At 38.9% G+C, this 15893-nt stretch overlaps 1 protein-coding gene across 12 annotated transcripts in view; it reads right to left on the bottom strand.

Annotated features, from left to right (window-relative positions):
* Positions 1-5880: 5880 nt before the first annotated feature.
* The window catches only part of C2CD5 (C2 calcium dependent domain containing 5), a 91819-nt gene continuing 81806 nt past the window's right edge, over positions 5881-15893 (bottom strand). For 5 of the 12 annotated variants that reach the window (XM_070371180.1, XM_070371177.1, XM_070371178.1 and 2 more), the window contains 5 exons: positions 14228-14278; positions 13230-13331; positions 11725-11915; positions 7902-8048; positions 5881-7180 (listed from right to left, as the gene is read on the bottom strand). In XM_070371180.1, the coding sequence (XP_070227281.1) occupies positions 7049-7180; positions 7902-8048; positions 11725-11915; positions 13230-13331; positions 14228-14278 (623 nt within the window). In that variant the 3' untranslated portion in view covers positions 5881-7048. Of the gene's footprint in view, positions 7181-7901; positions 8049-8983; positions 9827-11724; positions 11916-13229; positions 13332-14227; positions 14279-15893 lie in introns of those variants that run through there. The other 7 variants (XM_070371182.1, XM_070371183.1, XM_070371188.1 and 4 more) reach the window with 3 other exon arrangements.

Raw genomic sequence — 15893 nt, forward strand, 5'->3', positions numbered from 1 at the left:
CTGCCATAAGGGTGGTGTCATCTGCATATCTGAGATTATTGATATTTCTCCCAGCAATCTTGATTCCAGCTTGTGTTTCTTCCAGTCCAGCGTTTCTCATGATGTACTCTGCATAGAAGTTAAATAAGCAGGGTGACAATATACAGCCTTGACGTAGTCCTTTTCCTATTTGGAACCAGTCTGTTGTTCCATGTCCAGTTCTAACTGTTGCTTCTTGACCTGCATACAGATTTCTCAAGAGGCAGGTCAGGTGGCCTGGTATTCCCATCTCTTTCAGAATTTTCTACAGTTTATTGTGATCCACACAGTCAAAGGCCAGACATCCTGGAATGTGAAGTCAAATGGGCCTTAGAAAGCATCACTACGAACATCATGTATTATAAACTTCAAAATTGCTGAAAGACTCAATCTGGCTATCACCACAAAAAAATAACTGGAAAAATCCCTAAATATTTGGAAATTAACACTCTTTTAAACAACTCATTAGTTCAAGAGGAAGTTAAAAGGAAAATTGTGAACTATTTTGAATTTAAGAAAAATATAAAAATTTGGGGAGCCTCTTCAAGGAGTGTATATAGAGAAATGTGTCACATTCAATTTTACATTAGAAAAGAGGCCTCAAATCCATGATCTAAGCTTCTGCCTTAAGAAACTAGAAAAATAAGAGAAAATTAAACCAAAAGCAAGTATAAAGAAGGAAATATAAAGGTAAAAGCAGACACAGAGTCTGAAAACAGAGGGGAAAACAGTAGAGAAAAATCAATGAAACCAAAAGCTGCTTCTTTGAAAATATGCTTCTTCGCCCCCTGAGATCTGGAACAAGGTTAGAATATCCACTCTTATCATTCTACATTATACTTAATAATTTACTAAGATAATTACTAATAAAGCCAATTAAGTAAGGAACAAGAAAAATAAATATACACTAGATTCAAAGGAATAAATAAAACCGTCCCCATGTACAGTCATAAAAATGATTCTCCACATAAAAACTCCAAAGAAATACAGAAAAAGCTAATGAATCAATACATCCTGGATGCAGGATGCAATACCAATGTAAATAATCAATATTTGTATATACTAAAAATCAGTTCTCAACCAAGAGGTCCTGTCAATCCAGTGTAGCAGAGCTAGTCAACATTGTCATTGCTGGAGCAATTCAACATCCATATGCAAGCAAAGGAATGAATGAATGAATAAATCCTTGACCCCTACCTTACACCATATACAAATGTAAATTGAAATGATCATGTACTTAAATGTAGAGGCAAAAACTGAAATTTCTAGAAAATGTTTTCGAGGTTCATTAGGCAAAAATTTCTTAGAACACCACACAAATTACAAAACAACAAAAAAAAAGAATTAGACCTCACCGAAATTTAAAATTTCTATTCCTCAGAGATAATGTTTAAAGAATGCAAAATAAGCCACAAACTGAGGGGAAATGTGTGCAAAGTACATATTAAAAAAAAAAAACAAAAAAAAAACCCCTGATATCTAGAATTTGTAACTCTCAGAACTCAATAAACAGTTGAGCACCATAAACTGAATTTTGGCAGGTTTCCTCAGATGGAGCAGGCATGAAGAAAATTACTTGCTAAAGAATCCTGGAAACATACATGCGCATCTTGGCCAGTTTGACATCCTCACTGCAGAAAAACCAGCATCGTCTGCTCTACTATGTGGAACCCGTTACAACAGTGACACCATGTGGCAATGAGAAGCAAGTGCAAACCAAAGAGGTTCTGAGAGCTGAGCGCTTTGGGGGCTGAGACCTAGAATTGAAGGCAACTTCAAAGACTGGAGATCATGAATTTCTGCTTAGTCAATGAGTATTAAAAAATTAATTGGAAAACAAAAGAGATACAACTATACTCGTACCTTGAGTTAGTGAAGCATTTTGTATTAGATGTTATTACTATGTGCTGTGCTTCAGTTCAGTTCAGTCGCTCAGTCATGTCCGACTCTTTGCGACCCCATGAATCGCAGCACACCAGGCCTCCCTGTCCATCACCAACTCCCGGAGTTCACTCAGATTCACGTCCATCGAGTCAGTGATGCCATCCAGCCATCTCATCCTCTGTCGTCCCCCTTCTCCTCCTGCCCCAATCCCTCCCAGCATCAGAGTCTTTTCCAAGGAGTCAACTCTTCGCATGAGGTGGCCAAAGTACTGGAGTTTCAGCTTTAGCATCATTCCTTCCAAAGAAATTCCAGGGCTGATCTCCTTCAGAATGGACTGGTTGGATCTCCTTGCAGTCCAAGGGACTCTCAAGAGTCTTCTCCAACACCACAGTTCAAAAGCATCAATTCTTCGGCGCTCAGCCTTCTTCACAGTCCAACTCTTGCCGGGGTCCGGCGAACTCTCACAGCCATACATGACCACAGGAAAAACCATAGCCTTGACTAGACGAACCTTTGTTGGCAAAGTAATGTCTCTGCTTTTGAATATGCTATCTAGGTTGGTCATAACCTTCCTTCCAAGGAGTAAGCCTCTTTTAATTTCATGGCTGCAGTCACCATCTGCAGTGATTTTGGAGCCCTCAAAAATAAAGTCTGACACTGTTTCCACTGTTTCCCCATCTATTTTCCATGAAGTGATGGGACTGGATGCCATGATCTTCATTTTCTGAATGTTGAGCTTTAAGCCAACTTTTTTGCTCTCCACTTTCATCAAGAGGCTTTTTAGTTCCTCTTCACTTTCTGCCATAAGGGTGGTGTCATCTGCATATCTGAGGTTATTGTGCTTAGTCACTCATAAAGAGCACTGTATTTGATATTTGAACTATATCTCTTCAGTTTATACTTATGAGAACTTGTATTAGTTTACTATTCCTACTATTAAAAAATGACTGCAAACTTAGTGACTTATACAAGTTTAGCTTACAGTTCCACAGGTCATTAAGTCTGATGTGAGTCTCCCTAGGCTAAAACCCCTTTCTGCAGGCTCAAAGGAAAGAATCCATTTCCTCCTCCATTTGAGGTGAGGCAACATTCAGTTCTTGCAGGTGTAGAACTGAGAACCCTGTTTCCTGGCTAGCTGTCAGCTGGTGGCCATTCCCAGCATTGAGATGCCACCCACATTCCTTGGTTTATAGCTCTCTTCTTTCTTCTTGAAAGTCAGCAATGGCAGTTGAGTTCACCTCTCAAAAGAATCTCTATGACCTAGTCTCCTATCCCTCTTTGAGAGGTAAACTCAACCTGCCATTGCTGAATTTCAAGAAGAAAGATTAGGTTCTAGGACTTTCACAGATAAACTTAGATAATTCGCCCATCTCTAGGTCTTTAGCTTTGACACTATCTGTGAAGTCCCTTTTGTCACGTAAGGTAATATGTTCACAGGCCCTGCAGGTTAGGCTGTGCACATCTTTGCTGGGAGGTGGGAGGCCGGGGGGACATCATCCTGCCTACCATAAATATACATCTTTCAAATATTTAAACGTCTAATCTTAAAAATGTCTTTTCTACTGGAGAAGAGGCAAACATTTTAGGATAGGATTTACCCAAATCTTCCTAATGTTTCCTTCAGCCTGGTTCCTTATTCCCCTCCATATGCTGTGCTGTGCTAAGTTGCTTCAGTCATGTCTGACTCTGACCCCATGGACTGTAGCCCACCAGGCTTCTCTGTCCATAGGGTTCTTTAGGCAATACTAGGGTGGGTTGCCATGCCCTCCTCCAGGGGATCTTCCACATGCAGAGATGGAACCCACGCCCCTTATGTCTCCTGCATTGTTCTTCACCCCTAGCACCACCTGGGGCCTGTACTAAATTTAACTTGAGCTCAACAATGGGGCTTCAACAAACCTGAAATAGTGTGCAAAATTTCACCTCTGTGCTTATTTTTCTGGAGAAGAGTTCCAGAGCTTAGATCAGATTCTCACAGTACTGTTTGAAAGACCTCATAGAACAGAAACACAAGTTTCACGAGAAAGTGTGAACTTAAATAAAAGTTTTATTCATAATAGCCAAAAATGTTGTCCAAATGGGATGCCTCATACTAAGTGAAAGTTACCAAGCACAAGATCGTATTGACATGGAGGGGGTAAGTTAACTGACTGCAAAGGGGCACAAGGCATTCTCCTTGGTGATGAAATGTTATCTTGGTTACACAACTGAATCTATTTGTCAAACTTTGACTCGTACATTTAAAATAGATAAATTTTATTGAATGTAAATTATATATTAGCATATTTTAATATGTAAGAATACATACTAGGTTATTAACATGGATTGGGAGGGATAAGATGGGGGAAGAGAAAACCAGGTGAAAAGGTAAAAAAAAAAAAAAAACACCAATATACTTAAAAATTAGGTACTTGATCCAATTTATGAAAAACTGTTTGTGTATGCATGAAGCTTCTTAGCTACCTGATACTGCAGTCCAATACTTGCATCCTTGGCAAGTTCAAATTTAGGGGTAGATCAGATGATGGAAACCTGGTGATGGTTTATGGCAGAGTAGGGCTTCCTGGATGGCTCAGCAGGTGAAGAATCCTCCTACAACGCTGGAGACATAGGAGATGCAGGTTCAATTCCTGGGTAGGGAAAATCCCCTTGGAAAAGAATATGGAAACCCACTCCAGTATTCTTGCCTGGGAAATTCCATGGACAAAGGCGCCTGGTGGGGTACAGTCCATGGGGTCACAAAGAGTTGGAGATAACTGAGTGACTAAACACACACACACGGGAAGTGAGGAAATGGGACAGTGAGTTTAGCAAATCTAACAAAGGATTGGATAACTTGTGTCGTTTAAGCTTTGGAGTACCAATAGAGAATGAGATACTACAAGGTGTGCTAAAGTCCTGTCACTGGCCTCAATATTTCCAAAAGATTAAGTCCCAGTACGTTTGTCTAAAATGATGTTTCTGAGGCAGCTTACACACAATGAACAGCAGCAACTCTTTCGGCATCAGGTAACATCAGCCTTTCCAGAAGGAGCCATTTCTGGCATGGGCTGACTACCTCACATGTGACCCACATTGAGCAAATGGCCTGTGTCAGCAGACAGAAAACCTGAGTAGTTATAGAAACTCTAGCTTTTCTAGAAATCAGTCTGTGCCTCTGTTAAGTATCCAAATGTTGAGACCAAAATGGAAATACATTTTGGTCTCAAAAGGTAAAACAAAAACAGCCAGTATTATGTTTTAAACATTAGTAATAAGGTACATGCACAAACCTAAAGGAAATCAACCCTCAATATTCATTGGAAGGACTGTTGCTGAAGCTCCAATACTTTGGCCACCTGACGGGAAGAGCTAACTCATTGGAAAAGACCCTGATGCTGGGGAAAATTGAAGGCAAAAAGAGAAGGGGACAGCAGAGGATCAGACAGCTAGCAGATAGCATCACTGACTCAGCTGACATGAATTTGAGCAAACTCCAGAATGTAGTGGAGGACAGGAGCCAGGCATGCTGCAGTCCATGGGGTCGCAGAGTTAAACATGACTTAGTGATTGAACAACAACAACATGCACAGGATATGACACAAAACAGGTACTCAACCAGTGAGCTACATTATTAAGCCCCTGCCAAGAAAGAACTCAGAAACATACTCAGGAATCACAAAATAGCTGTTGTATGTATGGATAAAACTATGAACAAGTCAGTCAATTCCAAGTACCTGTTTTTCCAGAATGAGCTTAAGTATTATCCTCTTGGGGAAGCCACCTTCATCCCAAGCTACACACATTTTCTCACTTAACCGTGCAGGTTTCCTACCACCAACAACGAAAGTGGCACAATTACAAGTGTATTTCCCCTCCAAATGAAGAACAGACATACAACAGAAGATTGTTGACTAAAGCAATGAAGACGATCATATGGAAAGTGATTTCTGACCACTGACAATACTACAAAGGGGCAAAAAAACAGATTTAGGAATATTCCAGTTTATAAAATCTTTTATTTAAAAAATAAAATTATAAACAAAATACAGAAAAATATTGACACCTGTGATAACAAGGAAACGACTCCTAATCTTTAGGGCAGTTGTTATCCTGGAAGAGCAAAATCATGAGTTTTAAAAAGAAATTTTATTGTCCAAAGGAGGAATGTACTTTTAAAGGTTCATCTGTAATATGTATTTGGCATTGACAAAAAAAAAAAGTATTTCTATCTATACATTCAACATTCTGCAGCATATTTACATTCAAGTTACATTTCCAAATTCTATGCCAAATACAGTCTACCTCACCACCCCAAACCCCTAATAAGATAGTACTAAAATTCTGTTTATTTGTAAGAGTTCAGTATGACTTTATTAGAAAATAATTTTATGTTCCAACTAGATCAATCATATTTTAACTACTTCAACAAAACTCATTGGCCTGTTCTTCCCAGTTGAAGCCAAGCCCCTTCCAGAAAAATTAAACACAAATTGAAACTTGGGTAAAAATGAAGTTATATAGTAATTTTTTCCTCCTTCCTTAGAGATATTATTAAGCTTCCGATAAAAGGACACTGGCTCTGATAAACAGATTTTACTTTTGCAGCAATTAAGATACAAGTCACAGAAGCTTAACTCCTTTTTCAAAGATGGCTAAAGTACTTTTCCCTTTCAGCTGTTACCAGATTCTTCATCAAAATAACACATTAATAAACTCACAGTTTTCTGAAAACTTTTCTCCATTTTCCCTATACATTCCTCAAATCAGATTATTTATTAACAATTTGTTAATTTCTTGCTTAATTTTTATAAATTACACCAGGATAGCTAGCCTAATTTCCTGATAATTTAAATTACGATTTTATTAAAATCAACATAAATTATAAATAGCTTGCATCTTTGCTACAGTTCTCAGAGAAATTTATCTGAACTTCCTGGGGAGTCAAGCCTCCATAAGGCCTGTCTGTCTAGCCTTGGTTAAAAAAAACGTCAAGATTCGAAAATTCTCATGCCTCCAAGCGATCCCATTCAAATCAAACATTCTCATATGGGATCAATTCTTTCTTAATTCTCTCATATTAAGTTCATTTTTTATGTCTAGTACGATAAATGAATGACAAAGGAAATTGATGAATGTCATTTAGTTGAGCTCTTTCTAACTGACTTCAGGTTGTGACTTCTCCTCCAGTACATGAGGGCTGGCAACTGGCAGCAGGCTGCGGAGTAGACACCACTTCTAATTCAGATTCACGAACAAAAACCACCGCATCACCACTGACGTTTATAAGACACTGTGCCTAAAAGAATAACACATTTCAGTTACATTTCAGTAACACGCTCATACTCTCCTGTTATGCTGGGGGCAGTGTTTATGTTCTACTGTTTCTGTAGAGCAGAAACAGGCATACAGTTCAAGAAAAAAATGAGCAAAGGCTAAGAAGGCAATGCATAGGAAAGGAAACAAAAAAATTCATTAATATAGTTATTTAATTTTTTAAAGGACTATGTTTAACAGTTGTAAGTGAATTATTATGTTAACAAAGCTGATAAGAGAAATCTATTCTAAAATTTAACCTAAGTAACACTCCCCTATCCTCATTAACAAAATTATATTACTTATTAGAATTAACAGTGTGGCCCCATCAGGATGTACTCTTTACCAGCAGGGCAGTCAGAAGTGGACAGCATCACAGCTCAAACCAGAGGGCATATTTAACTGTCCTCCATTAGCCATCACTGGATCCCAAAAACACCCCCCCTAAGAAGGTGGTGGGAAAAGTAATTTAGGAGCAAAACTTCCAGAGGTATTTCAGACTAACTAGTCACTGGGGATGTGAAAACAACACCTGACCTATGTATGACCACAGTTACCAAAATATTTACTAAAACATGTTTTAAGCCTCTGGAATCAAAGAGCTCTGAGGAACAATTCTCTTTTTTGGAGGCGGGTGGGAGGTGAAAAGGCCATAGGGTGAATTCGTAGGGTCTCCCCATGAGAGGTTTTTAACTCCACCTCACCTGGTTTTTGTTTGGATTCTCCATGAAGACACACTGCTTCATTATGTAGGAGACGACAGCATTCCCTCCCAGCGCAGCCACGTGTGCACGCACCATTGCAAACACTTCAGCGATAAAAGCATGGAGAAAACCACTGACTCCACCTTCCTAAAGGACAATGCACAAGCAAACCAAACTATATACCTGGGTAAATGAATGTACATAAAACATCAAAGAATATATATTAAAACAGTTTAAGTGATCTTACTATAATGGATGGTCCTTTTAATTTCCTTCACCATGCAGACCTGTTGCATGAATGAAAAACCTTTACCTAACACGTCTACAACAGGGATTATTGTTGGTGTTCAGTTATTAAGGTGTGTCATAATCCCAACAGGGATTACTATCTTGATTTTAGAGATGATGGAACTGAAGCTCATGTGACGTGTCCATGATGAAGGTGGAACACAGAGCTAGTGGACAGATGGCAGAGCAAGAGTTCTAACTGTTCCTCCACTGTCAACACCTCCCTCCATGAAGCTGTTCCCGTCATCATTCAAATAAATTGATGGTAAATATAAACAATGAGACTTCCCTGCTATCCATATCTCCCACTTTGAAAATGAACCATGTTCCAAGTCACACTTGTCTTTTACAGTTTCTTGAAGGTTTGACACCTTTTCCAGCCTCGGGGTCATTGTACATGAAGGGTCCATACCCAATTTTCCACCAGGGTAACTCATACTCAATTCTTCAGGTCCTGGTTTACACGTGACTTCTTCAGAGCAATCTACCCCGCTGCTGTTGCTGCTAAGTCGCTTCAATCGTGTCTGACTCTGTGTGACCCCATAGACGGCAGCCCACCAGGCTCCCCCGTCCCTGGGATTCTCCAGGCAAGAACACTGGAGTGGGTTGCTATTTCCTTCTCCAGTGCATGAAAGTGAAAAGTGAAAGTGAAGTCGCTCAGTTGTGTCTGATTCGAGACCCCATGGACTGCAGCCTACCAGCCTCCTCCATCCATGGGATTTTCCAGGCAAGAGTACTGGAGTGGGGTGCTATTGCCTTCTCTGGCAATCTACCCTATCAGACCTAAATTACATTCTCCTGTTAATATTCTCTGAGAGCCCTTGTTGTATTTCTTTATATGACTTACTATTACTAAGAGCTATCTATTCACCACATGATGATGATTTACTTACTGTCCACTAAATTCCATCATGCCAGGGACCGCATCTGCCATGCTCACAACTATATACGCTAACACCTGTTTCAACAGGGGCATGTACCCAGTGATCTATACATATTTGTCATGGAAGGAAATCCAACAATTTGGGGAACTTTTGCAGTGTTCAAAACCAAACAAGACAGAAACCAAAGGCTAGCTGATAGCTTAGAACGCTTTACAATCTAAATTTCCCACAAATTTTACTGAAGGTTTTTTACAGTCTAGGAAGAAATTTCCAACTTCAAATTGGAAGGTAAGGGCAAAATTTAATACACTGTTAGAAAAAGCATTTGTCTAGGTCACATTTTTTTGAAAAGCTACAGGATCCTACATAAAGTTTGTCATTAAGGAATTAAAGGAGTTGCTTCAGCCTCCCTCTGACTCAATCACAGTCCAGGACAGTCTTTTCTTCTACTTTCATCAGTTTTCCTCTTACATATAAAATCAAAAAATTCTTAGAGTAAAAGACACTACAGAGGGGTAAATTCTAATATTATGTAATTGAAAGCAAATAACTCAACAAGGAATGAACAGATTTCAGATATTACACTATACACAGGCTTCTCAGGTAGCACTAGTGGTCAAGAACCCACCTGCCAAAGCAGGAGACGTAAGAGATGTGGGTTAATCCCTGGGTCAGGAAGATCCCCTGTAGAGTATGGCAACCCAGTCCAGTATTCTTTCCTTGAGAATCTCATGTTCAGAGACGCCTGGTGGGCTACAGTCATGGGGTTGCAAACAGCCAGACACAACTGAAGCAAATTAGCCCACATGCATGCATATACTACATATTATACTATTAACTATATTACAGCTGGTATTATAAATCTCTGTTGAAGGAAAATCTGTGAAGCAACATTTCGGGGTATGGTTGCTTCAGCAGTTGAAAAGACACTTTGGAAAGAAAATTTTACGCATTCAACAGTATAATATCCATGTGCAACTGGAAAAGGTTAATTCACCAATCTATGACAGCTTCTCAAACCCAAATTTGTCAAACCTCAATGGATTTAAGTGTTGCCTATTTTAATTCTATATTAAAAGGTTTTTGAGAATATCTTGAGATAGTTTCTTTTCCATCTCAACACAATTAGAATATGATTATAAAAATAATTTTTCTTAAAGGAAACATCTATCTAATTAATTAATCTGTCAGAAGTCACTCCCTCATTTACACAAAAACGGCTTGTGGTTACTCTGCACCAGGCACTCTGCTGGGTGCAGGAGGGTGAGCCTGAGTTAGTAAGCAGGCTGTCATTTCCAAGAAGGCATAGAAACACTGCTGGTGAAACAAGGGGGGGAAAAACACAATTAAGTTGTGTTTATAATTGACACACTTTTAAAAAATACAAACTTCTGCTAAAGTAAATTTTGAAGAGTTTATTGGGTTTCAGATTTAAATAATTAAACATTTTCCCTACTCACTATATTAATTTGTTTAGCAGCCCTGCTCAAGAAACATAAGACAAATAGAAATATAATCTTTTCCTGAGTTTAAATTCTTCTGTAATGCAAGATATAATAGGCTGACTCTGATTCTTAATTCTGACCTCATCAAGCAAGAGATTATAACTGCTGTTACTTAAAAAACAAATTAAAGTTTAATGATACCCAGTGTGAGGTAGAACTTGAACAAATAACACTGATGGCTAGAGGAGAAAACAAGCAGCCTCCTTCTTTGTCAGGAGAAAACGACAGAACTAAATGATATAAAAAAAACCTCCAAAGACATCTATTCAGGATACAGTCCCCTACTATTTAATGTGAACTCTTAAAAAATTGCCATTTAAATCCATCTCAGGCAAATACCTACTGAGAAACTAAGCTATTCTTTCAGGGCTGTTTTAAACCTCTATCAAACATGGATACATTTATTTTTTTTTAATTTACCATCTGATAAGGATCTGTAACTTCTAATAACAAATGAATTTAAACCCAACACAACTCTTGTGATAATACTGAAAGTGAAAATGAAGTCGCTCAGTCACGTCCAACTTTTTGCGACCCTGTGGACTATAGCCTACCAGGCTCCTCTGTCCATGGAATTTTCCAGGCAAGAATATTAGAGTGGGGTTGCCATTTCCTTGGAGAAGGCAATGGCACCCCACTCCAGTACTCTTGCCTGGAAAATCCCATGGACGGAGGAGCCTGGTAGGCTGCAGTCCATGGGGTCTCTAAGAGTTGGACACAACTGAGCGACTTCACTTTCACTTTTTACTTTCATGCATTGGAGAAGGAAATAGCAACCCATTCCAGTGTTCTTGCCTGGAGAATCCCAGGGACGGGGGAACCTGGCGGGCTGCTATCTATGGGTTCGCACAGAGTCAGACACAACTGAAGCGACTTAGCAGTAGCAGCAGCCATTTCCTTCTCCAGGGCATCTTCCTGACCCAGGAATTGAACCTGGGTCTCCTGCATTGCTGGCAGACACTTTTACCATCTGAGCCTAATCTACAGCCAATCCAGACAGGTTATGGCAAAAAGTGTGTGTGTGTGTGTGTGTGTGTGTGTGTTACTTTTGGCAAAAAAACAATTTGAAACATGTTTAGTTTTGATACTACTACTTTCAACCACAGAAAATTCACACACACAATGAAATAACAACTATAAAATTACCTCACGTAGAGAAGTGGTTTCCCGAATGAAAAACATGTTAATTATCCCAAGATATTTTGTTATTTTTGCTCCAGGAATGAAAGAAAGAGGTGTCATCTTAACAACCCCAACGGTGGAATTTGCACAAGGGGGAGCAGAACGATTCCGGAAGTTTCCTTCACCCATTGGACTTGCTTTTTCAACTGTCACTGCTAAAATTGGAAAGAGAAGAGAAAGCATCAAGATCACATGTTGGTGACTCAATGATTCCCTAGTGTTTCCAAATAAGTGGTGACAACATTCAGCTGTCTGTGAGGCTAAGCCATGTCATGAAAGAAAAGAAATTATCATGCACTGCATGCAGTTACAAATAGAGAGAGAAAGAAAAACGTAAGAGGAAATGCTGGAATGGAATCTTTGGGAAGAAAAATGGCATTCCTGCAAAAGAAAATGTCGATGCGGTGTAGCTACACACACAATGATCGTTATAAAGTGAAGACAAAGAAAAAGCGGTAGAGCATTAAAAAATCTGCTGTAGGAACAAATTATTACGAGAGTGTGAAAGTTGTTACATTTCCCAGTGCAGTGTTTTCCATCTCTTTTTCAGACGACTTCTTCATTGTCAACTTGTAGATAAACCTTATCTTAACTAGTTGTAGCAGGTTTCTTTTCCAAACCTTCTCGATCAAAGTTGTCATTTAAAAAATTTAACAAATGACCTTGGCTGTCTAAAAGTTAATTGTTCATAAAATAACAAATACCTACTGCTTATCAAATAACTACCATGAACCAGACACACACACACGTGTGTGTGTGTAATTTTCACAGCAACGCAGCGACATAGGTGTTGTCATCCCCATTTAACACATGAGGAAACTGAGGCTCACAAAACTTAAATAACTTGCCAAGGTCACACAGCTATTAAAATGACACTTTTAGGATTCAAAACCAGACCTGGTTGGTTTCATAGCCTGTGAGCTTCCCCCTAAATACAGTTCCTTCCCTTTAATGTCAACTCTTTCACTCAAATACATTTACCTCAAAGTCTACCAAAACACATGGAGTATAGATTAAAAAAAAAAAAAAGTCTTAGTCCTGATGCTGAGTCTAGCAGTGAGGTAAGAGTTGGCCACTTTCTCTCTGGAGATACCTTCTACTCTCACTCTAGACATTACTCTTAGTAATCTGACAGATGCCATATACTACCGAGTACCTTGGGCCCTGAAAGAGTCTCTTCAATAAAAGCTCATTAATTTCCTTCCACTATGTGACATAATATCTATTTATATACGTCTAAGAATACCTTCCCAAAATAAAATACTAACAACACAACCCTGCAGCTACAATTTAAACATCTAAAGGCCCTTCAAAAGCTTTTGCTAAATGACCATTAGCGTCTGCAGCTTTCACACTCCAACACATGATTGATTGGCAATGTTATTACTGAGTAGTCAGGGCCAGCCTTCACCACTGGGAAATCACGGATATGCTTCTCAAATCACAACGTGGTAGAAACATCCGCCTACTTGTCTTAATTGATCCGCGCCTTATGGTCTGAGCTTTCAGTTTAATGAGCTCTATCCAGCTGCTGCATCTGTCTGCAAAGGAACTGTAATCAACTGACGTTGCTGAAAACACAGACAGAAAACAAAAGAAAAAACAAAGAAAAAATATGGATGACGTCTCTTACTCATCACAACACTCCTCTCGATGATGTAATTTAACTGTAACTTAGGGGGAAAGGTGGTCCTTTTCAAGTCAGGTTGAGAGAGATAGTAAAGAATCAAGCTTTAGACACTGATTTGTCCAAAGCCAAGTTGTCGGTTGGCTGAGCATCTCTGGTGATGTCAGAGCTGTGTGGTCTCTTAGCGGGAACAGAAGCGGGTCTACCAAGATCAAGGAAAGGGTCACGTGCTGCGTTTTAACTAACTTCCTTTCCCTTGTTTTTATTTTACACTGTTTTTAGCTGTTTATACTTAGGACTTTAATTTACAATCAGAACTTTGTGAGTAATTCCTTGCCCTGTTTTTGCCCTGAAATCAAAAAAATAAATGAATAAATAAATAATGAGAATCAAATGTTAAAGGATACATGAAAAAAAATCACTAGTTAACTTATTTTTTGCAAACGATCTTCTTTCTACCAGTAGTAACAAGGAAGCCAAAGGGTCATTTTTATCAATATTCTATTTCCACATCTGATTTTGGCAACAAAACTTCTATTAACATGGAGTGAGGATCAAGTGTGAGCCCAACAAGTTCTCCTTTTCAAAAGGATATCTTTTACTACTGTTGAGCTAAAAAATAATATTAAAAAGCTAAAGTCTTATATTTAGAAACTGGGACACTACTAAAATGCTAGATGGCGTAAATATTACTTGAATTTCACAATCTAACTACAACAAAGCCACATTTTGGTGTCTATCCCATTGTCCAGAGCACTTCTTCGATGTCTGTATGCTTATGCACCACCACGCTAGAATTTCACACCTTTGGTGACTATTTGCTTCATTAGACAAACTCACCTCTCTGTGCAGCTGGTATACCTGAGTTAGAACTTGCACTCTCCAGGTGTTCTAGTAAGACAATATGAACAACATTAGCTTGGATGCTAAATACAAGCCAGTATCTCTTTGCTCTTGGTTAATACTCTCTAAAAACCAGATGAATAGGAGAAAATTTTTATGGCCTCATTATAAAAGCAAACCAAATAGAAGTACTTAGGTTTAAAATGGCAGTTTCTATTGATATATGAAAACTAGCTCGGTTAATAAACACCATGCCAAGAAAGATTACTTGTTATTATAACACAAAGAAAGTTCCAGAAAGTCTACATGTTAGAAAATATCAACACAGTAACAAATGTTAGCGGGAGGGAAGCAGGATGTGGGAAACCTGAACAGAGAAAAGGGTCGATGTACTGGGAAGAAAATCTGAAATGAAAGAGGGAAGGTAAATGTCTATGGGGAAAAGCCAGTAAGATTAAGAGCTACAGACAAAGCAATGACCTGTGTCTCATAGATAAACACACACCATACATTAGCCCCGCCCCACCCACCTCACCACCAACCCCCTCATTCAAAGCTTTCACTTTCAACAGCTTCCTCTGAAACTATCATGACTTTATGGAACTAAAAGGTGACTACTTTTCACAGAAATAACTAGGAATCCCAAACTATAACCTCCTTTCTAGTACGCTCACAAAAGCAACATCTTGAATTCTTCCTGAAAGTTTATATTTTTATCATACATATTTAAGGAACTGTACAATTCAAACAGCACTACATTAAAAAAAAAAAAAGTCATCATCTATTTCTAATTTTCAGGCTCTACCCACACTAGCATATTTGAATTTTTGTTTCTAAGAATCTCATAACTGAAGATATATAGTGTTGCCAAGACAGAAATAACTCATAAAAACACTAAGAATAATTTGGGTCAGCCATTTTTTATTATTATTATAAACTAAGTAAATAAGTAAATATATAATATTTTTGTCTCTGTGTCATATGGTGATTTTGGGGGTAATATTCTTAAATTTGTAAAAGTTGTACTTTTCAAAAATCAGAAGTATACAGAATGTATCTGCCAACTGGGGGACAATGACATATCTCCCATCCCCACTCCACCTCTTTTTCCCTAAGGCTAGTGACCACGAGCTAATACTGGAGAGAGTACAGTGGTCAACATTCCTCTTGAGATACACAGCTGTCCAATAAAAGGGATCATGAGGAGAAGTTCACAAAATGACTTGTGAGGGGATCACACTGGGTGTGCCCTGGCCATCATGAAGTTCTCGAAGGGAGTGTCCTCCTGATTCGGGATCCTGAGGGGTACTGGAAGCCCAGAAGGAGACAGGACCTACAGCAGGAAGACTAAACAGAACTGACACTCAATTTCTAGCAACAGCTGATCCAATGCAGAAGCTGGGAAAGTAAGTGGCCCACCCCAGGCTCACATATCCCAGGAGAGTTCCAGGACTCCCAGAGGTCCTGGGCAGCACAGCCTCACTGAGTACAGACACAGAAAATACAGTTGGCACTAAAGACCCTAGTTTTATCGTGTGGGGATGGGAAGAAGGGAGAGGAAGCTAAGAGAAAACATGAAAATGACTAAATTATCCTCTATACCTTCATATTATCTTGGCAATATGCAATTCCCTGGTAGCAACTGTATATGAAATGTCCACAA

The sequence above is a fragment of the Bos mutus genome, chromosome 5 (genome assembly GCF_027580195.1).
Source record: "Bos mutus isolate GX-2022 chromosome 5, NWIPB_WYAK_1.1, whole genome shotgun sequence".
Classification (NCBI taxonomy): domain Eukaryota; kingdom Metazoa; phylum Chordata; class Mammalia; order Artiodactyla; family Bovidae; genus Bos; species Bos mutus.